Here is an 8,414-nt window from a genome sequence, read left to right on the forward strand (position 1 = left end):
CGCATCTGGTGTAAAGGATGCTAAGGAGGATGCTCCTACAGACGTTTAGTTTTTGTTGTAAAACTAAGTATAATTTTTAATCCCCATGATAACCGTTTACTTTACTTTATGCCTTATATTATTTCAGCAAGTAAATTTATAGGCTTTAGGACTAATTTGAAGTAGGTGGCCAGCCATACCTCATGGTTTGAACCTTTGTGAAGGCTTGAAGCTTTTTATTCCTTTAGAGGAAGTTAAGCTGCCTTAGGTGATCGATTTGCTTCCTATCTCTGAGGTGAATCGATCCGCCCTTAGGACTTTGAACCCTTCTTTGGAAAGGGTGTAAGAGAGTGTAAAGATCTCGCGTCCGAGAAATGTTTTAACTATATCTCTAATGGTGATCATTTAAGGATTGATCCGCCCATGAGATTGTTCTCCTATCTTTGAGGAGAAAGTAAAGAAAGTAGCTATGTCGTGATAGCATTTGAATGCGTTTGTTGGCCCCCCCCCCCCCTTCTTTTTTAATCTGGAATATTTATATTGCTACAAAACAAATACTTAAAAAAGAATTGACAGGACGAAAATTGCTTTTTATTGAATGGCGATGTGCCTTATTACAACAGGTGGGTCTTATATGTGAGCCTCGTTAAAACCTTTGATAAGAAAAACCTCATGGGATAAAAACTTATCAAAGGAAAAAGAGTACTCAAGACCGTGATTACATTCTATTTTCCGGTGAGATATTTGCGGAGATTCTGGATGTTCGATGTACGCGGCAGCGTATTTCCCTCCTTGTCTTGGATTTTAAATGTGGCGAATCCAATCTTGTGTCTTCGGCCTTCTGATCCGTCTTCTGGGAGATTCGACCGCGGGCGATTTGGGGCACCTGATCCGCCCAGATTCACCCTAGGGTTTACTGGTCCCCCCGGGAGAGTTTGGTCATTCCTTCGACTCCCTTCTGCTCTATCAGAAAATAGTTGCCGATTGAGTGGTGGGTTACCAGCTGCTACGGTTGTTGAAACACCTTTCCACATAATTTTGATTTGACAAAATTGTTTAAGTAAATACATATTCTAAACACACTAAGTTTAAATGCTTTGATTTATTCTACTAATGTGTTTGTTCAATGTTGAGTTAAAACTGTTATAAGACATAAGGATTGGAAGGCCCAAGCCCAATACGGAAGCCAAGGCCCAAGTCAAACAACTCAGTACACTCGGCCCGCATATATCAAGACGTTGCCGTTTTGAACAAAATGCAACTCAGCAAACGGAAGGATCTAGAAGACCTTCGGGAACAACTTCAAGATGAAGCTGCTGAGTAGTCTCGACAAAGCGTACAAGACAGCAGCTGGCAAAGGAAAACTTCCCGACAAAGTGTTTCCTTTTTTGGCAAAGTTCAGACGACACAGTATGATGTCCAGTTGACCTTACCATAAAAGGAGAGACCATCTGTTGAGCTGACCGAGGACAGAAGATACACGATTGTGATTGGCTGAGAGCTCTGAGCAAGTCAGGATGATAGCGACATATAGCCGTTTCCCTCCAACGGTTATTTCAAAATTCGAAATGACTGATGCCCAGACGTCTCTATAAATAGTGCCATCACAAGCTTCATTCTACACAGAACTTGATCAAGCAGTTACGCTGACCAAATTTCCACACAAGTTCTGTAAGCAAGAAGCAAAGCAATTTCTTACACTACAATTCTCATATCTGTGTAAAAGTCTAGAGTGATTGTTAAATCGTCTAAAGTGTCTTAGCACATCTTTGTATTAGGACAAAACACTTATCATTTCTAGAGATAGAAATGAGAGGCTGAGTACTCGGTTTTAAGTACTCAGCGAGAGATTAGGATTGAGTAGAAGTATAGAGGAAGGTACTCTTGTCATACTCAATTGCTGATATTGTAAAAGGTTTGAGGCTCTACCTTTAAAGAGCTCAGTAGAGGATTTGAAATCTCGGAACGTGTTCCGGGGACAGGATGTAGGCTTAGAAGAAGCCGAACCTGGATAAATCTGCTGAGTGAAGTATTTCTAAACCTTTAACTCCTTATTTATATTGCTTGCTTAAATAATCAAAAACTGACCAAGTAAAGATGTCAAGTTGAGTTGTGCGCATTAAACGTAAGAGCTCAGGAATAGACTCTAAGTGCTATCTCCTGACTAAAGCTAAGAAACTGACCTAGTCACCAGTTGACTAAGCCAGTATCTTGCTGTTTACTCAGCGCCGCTGTTAAAACCTTTTTCCTCAGAAAAAGAAGTCTGCCCTAAGATTCAAAAAGTTTAAATAGTTCCTAACCCCCCCTTGGAACTATACTTGCAACCATACAAGGGACCAACAGTAATCACCATGGAATCCGTAGGTTGAGTTTGGAAAAATGAAGAATCATGGGCGTTCGGTCCTATAGCTGCATGTGGCCATTGAGATGCTGTAGGAGTGGGTGTCGTGCGCCGAAGCTCTGGAATTATCATGAACGACCTTAGGCGGTTCTCCATCTCAAGTCCAAACTCTCTTCTTATGGATCCCGCACATATTTCGATGAATGAATCTAGCGACATACTCCTTTCACCATGCATCGTAGGAGTATTTATATCAACACGACCAGCACTAGTTACAGGTTGGCTTGATGGTGTTACCAATGGCGTTTCAATCCCCGATGAGGGATTCTGGTCTCCACTCGTCATGTCTTACTGTGAACGAAAAACCCTTTTATTTGGTTAAGGGTCCACGATCACCGCACCAATTGATGACTTGTGGAGAATTTCCGATCTGTTTTCGTCCCTGTGGGGGCGTCGTTGGGTTCGACGGGGGGAAGCTCCGATGCCAAAGTCAGTATAAAGTATGAAGAGTAAACTGAATTGACAAAGTAGGGTTTCTAGGATTGTGTGAATGTGTACCTTGATAGCTTGAGATACAAGCTATATATAGTCGTGAAGTTGTAACCTTTAGTAACTAGAAAGTCTCCATGAATGCTTCATTAATGGCGGTTACTGGTTTCCTTTAGGTATGTCCGTTAGCTTATTAATAGCTCATTAATGGCCTTTATTGTGGAATCGGCTCCGCTGCTCAGCTGGCGGACCGAGGGGTTATGGCGGATCTCCACATAGGTTTGACTACGGATCTCACGTGGCGGAGTCTTGGTGATCCGCCTGTCGGATCTCCTCACTTGGTACGCCATGGCATTCCGGTATCAGGTGATCAATACTCGGCTGATCTAGGCGAATATCTCTTTCGATCCTTTGGATAATATCCCAATGTTATCATAGGGTTAATTACAAGTAGATACAATATTTGTTATATGGATTTGTAAATGTGTCTGTAGTAATTTTTTTTTACAAATGCAATCTTATGGTTGCAAAATTTTGTATTTTTTTACCTTGCCAAATTTGGTCTCTAACGACTCCAAAATGAAAATTTTCAAGAATTAAAGTTGTTTAGTATCATATTTACTATGAAACGATATTTTTAATTTTTCAAACCTCAAACCTAAAAAGTTGACTGCTTAAAATATCATTTAACTCTTGAAAATTTTCATTTCGATGTCGTTATCAGCCAAATTCTAACAAAGTGAATCCAAATATAAAATTTTGTAAACCACAGAATTGTGTGGATTGCATTTGTAAAAAAACATCATAAATACTTATCAGCAGAACCGCAGAACATCTATATGTAATTAACGCTAAAATATATGATGTCGAAAATAATATACAAGTACAAATTTCCAGTTATATATTTATTAATATTTTCATAAAATAATTAATACAAATAAATAGTTGCAATCCCTTAGAAAGTTAATTTTCTATAAACTTCGTGCAATTGCACGGGTATAAAGCTAGTTATATTACTGAAAGTCAAATTTAATTTCATCTAACTATTGTAGATGAATGTAAGATCTATGATTGAGCATTGACTATTAGTTTGAGCTTTTAGTTAAAGTGGTTCCATGATATGGTATTAGAACCTCTTATATCAAACGGTCGAGGGTTTGAATCCTGACAACCTCATTAATATATGGTATCAAATATTAACGTAAAATATATAATTGGGCCTTAAGTAAATAAAGATAACGGTGGTCCAAAATTGATCATGTAACTTAAGGGTTAAAATGAATTTAAAATGAAAATTGATCATGTCAATTAAGGGTTAAAATGACCAGTTTAATTGAAAAAGAAGTTTAAATATCAATTCAATCTAAAATTAATTTGTCAAACTTTAAAATTGAATTGATATATAAATTTTGATTTGGAGTAAAATGATAATATCTACTAACTTTACAGATTTAATTGTATATGAAGACCACTTTAGGGGTTAAATGTTAATTTACTCTTAAACTTATCATCAAGTAGCAATTTTTAAGGGATGTTTTCGCAATTCTGTATCACCACTTTTATTTGATTTGATTTCCCTAAACCCTAATCTTAGATCCACGATGCTAAGAAGAAGCTCCAGCAGCATACGCCTTCTCTCTGCCTTTTCATCTCTTCTTCATCTTCATCTTCATCTTCATCAGGTAATGCCTTTTTCTCTTCCTCATACTCCTTATTCCACCCCTCCAACAAAAACCTTTCATCATCTCATTTCTTCCCTCAATCACATGCTTCGTTTGAATCCACCTCCTTCTGTTATTCAATTTAACAAATTATTATCTGCATTAGTTAGATTGAACCATTCCCAGACTGTCCTTTCTTTCTCCAACCACATGGAGTTTGTGGGAATTTCACCTGATGTTTATACCGCTAATATTTTAATTAATTGCTTCTGCCGTTTACACCGTGTTGATTTTGGGTTCTCTTATTTGGGGAAAATGTTCAAACTTGGTTTAAAGCCTAGCATAGTAACCTTTAATACTTTGATTAATGGCTTATGTAAACGGGGAAACCTTGTTGAAGCAGTAAACTGTTTTGACAAGATGGTTGCCTTAGGATATAAACCTAATGTACAAACTTATAATGTGATTGTCAATTGTCTATCTAAAATGGGAAAATTCAATGTGGCATTTGGTTTGCTTGAGAAAATGGTTGAGAGGGGTTGTGAGCCTGATGTGGTGACATACAATTCTATAATTGATAGTCTTTGCAAGTACGATCTCCTTAAGGAAGCATTTCACCTGTTCTCAAGGATTAGAAGTGAAGGAGTTTTACCTAATGTTGTTACCTATAATTCTTTAATTCAATGTTTATGCTATTCGGATCAGTGGCGGAAAGCTTCTATGTTGTTCAATGAAATGTTGGATCAAAAGATAGCACCAACTATAATTACCTTCAACATCTTGGTTGATGAATTTGGTAAAGAAGGAATGGTGGATAAGGCTCTATCTGTGGTTGGAACAATCATTCACAGGGGTATGGAGCCCAATGTTATTACTTACAGCTCGTTGATAGATGGCTGTTGTCTGGATAGGCAAATGAATCAAGCTAGGAATGTGTTTAATGTGATGATCAGAAAGGGTTGTAATCCTGATGTTCGAACCTATAGTATATTGATTCATTGGTATTGTAAATGGAGAATGATGGATGAGGCGGAGCAACTTTATAATGAAATGCTTCTTAGAGGTTTAATTCCTGATAATTATACTTATAATGCTCTTATACGTGGCTTATGCTATACAAGAAGTCCTGGCGAAGCTATGAAGTTTTTCAAAGACTTGTGTGCTCGTGGTTATCTTCCAGATATAGTAGGATACTCAACTTTGTTACACGGCTTTTGTAAAATTAAGAATTTTGATGTTGCCTTAGGCCTACTACATGAAATGAAAAGGTACAAGTTGAAGCGTAACATAGTTGTATATGGTATTCTAATGGATGGTATGTGCAAAGCTGGGAGGTTGAAAGATGCAAAGAAATTATTTTCCATGCTTTCCGTTGAAGGGTTGCAACCCGATGTTACAATTTATAATATAATGATTGGTGGACTTTGCAAAGAAGGTCTATTAGATGAAGCATATAACGTGTTCAGGAAAATGAAAGAAAATGGCTACTCACCAAATAATGTCTCATATAACGTGAGCCTTGGCGCAACGGTAAACGTTGTTGTCGTGTGACCAAGAGGTCACGGGTTCGAGTCTTAGGAGCGGCCTCTTGCCAAATAAATTGGCAGGGGAAGGCTTTGCCCCCAGTACACCCTTGTGGTGGGACCCCTCCCCGGACCCTCGCTCAGCGGGGACGCATAGTGCGACCGGGCCGCCCTTTTTTTTTATTTTTTATAACGTGATTATTCATGGATTTCTGCGGCACGAGAATTTGTCCAAGGGGGGTAGAGCTCATACATGAAATGCATCAACAAGGCTTTTCTGCAGATAACACCACTGTAGCATTGGTAGTGGATCTCTCATGTAAGAAAGATGTCCTTCTGGAAAATTTGTAAATCCATCCTAAAGGATTGTTATTCTGGTGCTCCTATGGTGAATTAAAGGTGCAATTCGTTTCTCTTATTTCAACTTTTCCACTGCTATGTTTTGATTGTTTTGTTGTTGATCCTATGATGAATATGTCTTTTATTATTTTCTTTTAATACTTATGTTGCTGTTTATTTCATGGATTAATTGGGTTTCTTATAAAATCAATTCATTTGAATTTATGCACATTCTTGTTGCTGTAAAAAATGATTAGTCATACGTATTTATTTTGATGTCTTATAGTTGTATAAAATCAGAAAAATCTAGAAATGTAAAACTATAATTCCATGAGGAACACTATGTGAAGCATAATAGAGGACATTAAATCATCTATATGCTATGCACACATCTCTTGAGCTTTATAGTACACTAACTGTTGTGTTTGATTCAATCCGTTTTACATGTGAATAGTAGTGATTATTTGGATGCATTCTTTTATTTAAGTAAGTATCCAAGCTAAGCTAGTCTAGTCTTCTGTATGCATGGCTGATTTTGTGCTATACTTCAATAGTATGTGTGGCTGATTTTTGCAATAATGTGCTCTGGCTTAAGTGTTGTCATAAATTCGATTTTTCAGTTCGGTGATTCATCTAATTTCTAATTTTAGATTGAATGAGTTGTCATAATTTCACATATTAATTGTGGATAAGTGGAAGTTAGTTCATTTATTCACTTTGCATCCAATTGACTGAATCATCTGATATTTAAGCTTTGTGTTGTTCACTAATTTGTCCTGTTTTTGTTGTGTGTGTTTCTGAGTTATGGAAATTCTGTTGCCCTCCTAATCGGATTATGCAATCTTTTAGGTTCGTGCATTTGGAGGGTGGACAGCAAAGGTGTCATAGAAATGAAGATAGTCAGGACAAGAGTTTGCCAGCATGGAATTGAAGCTGATGAGATTATATGTTTCAAGGGTTCGTTAGTGTTTCCTTGTGGAGGTTCTATTGATCTTCTTTTCACATAAACATGTTAATCCCTATCTTTGTATTACTTTACATTGCAGATTATACTCTCATAAAACAAAACAGAGTTATCTTTCTGATGCTTGGACAAATGTAAGTCAAAACACGGGCGAAACTAACACCAATTCTACTCGCACAAGTTCATTATTTTCCTAGGCCAAAAATCTATTTTCTACTTTGAGGTGTTGTATTACAATCGGAGGCCTTGTTCCCTTGATTGTTTTTGTGAATATATTAAATTAAAAATACATCTTGTATTACTTTTCAATTTCAATTTTTGTGAATTGATAATTTCTGTAAGAGTTCCTGGATTGAGCCTCTTTGGCCAAAGGAGGACCTGTGGTAATTTCTATTGTTCAATGTTGGATAGGTGTAGAATATGATAGGTTTGATTGCACTAGAGGTAGTTATGCAAATTATAGGCTACAAATTGAACATATTATACTGATTTTTCGGAAAGAGCTTGAACAGGCCAAAGCTCGGCTCGGCTCGATTACAGCCCTAACAATAGGATCATATTAGTTTTGCATTCACTTGGCAAAAAATCTGTAATATTTTGCAAGAGGTGACTCAGCAGATTAATGAGGATTGTGGATATCCAACACTCTTTGATCTTCAGTTCAGCAATCGGATGAGCCGTAAGGAGACGAGCTTTCCATCTCGACGAACTCGAATTCTCAGCTCAAAGCAAAAACCAAATGTAAATTTCATTTCTATATGTAACCTTTTTGACCTGTTAATATTATCAGCAGCACCACCACTGCAAATTAACTTTAATGGATAACTTGTCTTGCATAATCAATTTGACTCGAAATCAATTTTATGTGATTAATATAGTTGACATTTTTTGTTATGTTTTTTGGTATATAATTACGATGTGTCATTACGGGCTTAAGGGCCAAATTTAATACCTTATTATGGACAAATAAGTTAAAAAATCCAAATTTGACTCTTTATTTATCGATTGTTCATGCGTTTGGTCTGGTCGGGCTCAAATAAGTGTTTATCGTATTATATTTATATCGAGTTAAACCAGAGTAAGGAAAATAATTTCTAATTTCAGTATGTTCAATGAAA

General features: G+C 36.9%; 1 protein-coding gene across 2 annotated transcripts; it reads left to right on the forward strand.

Moving 5' to 3' along the window:
• The first annotated feature begins 4,358 nt into the window (after nt 1-4,358).
• LOC136205553 (pentatricopeptide repeat-containing protein At1g63080, mitochondrial-like) lies at nt 4,359-8,190 on the forward strand. 2 transcript variants are annotated; one of them, XM_065996198.1, is made up of 3 exons: nt 4,359-6,392; nt 7,182-7,289; nt 7,379-8,190. In XM_065996198.1, exon 1 carries the CDS (start codon nt 4,411-4,413, stop codon nt 6,019-6,021), a length of 1,611 nt encoding a protein of 536 aa, XP_065852270.1. In that variant the 5' UTR covers nt 4,359-4,410; the 3' UTR covers nt 6,022-6,392; nt 7,182-7,289; nt 7,379-8,190. The 2 variants fall into 2 exon arrangements, with proteins under 2 accessions (XP_065852270.1, XP_065852269.1); XM_065996197.1 differs by having other exon boundaries at nt 7,182-8,190.
• Nucleotides 8,191-8,414: the final 224 nt, after the last annotated feature.

This window comes from Euphorbia lathyris, chromosome 9 (genome assembly GCF_963576675.1).
Source record: "Euphorbia lathyris chromosome 9, ddEupLath1.1, whole genome shotgun sequence".
Classification (NCBI taxonomy): Eukaryota; Viridiplantae; Streptophyta; class Magnoliopsida; order Malpighiales; family Euphorbiaceae; genus Euphorbia; species Euphorbia lathyris.

Coding starts and splice junctions, on each gene's coding strand:
- LOC136205553 (XM_065996197.1), top strand. CDS start 4,411: ATGCTAAGAAGAAGCTCCAGCAGCATACGCCTTCTCTCTGCCTTTTCA.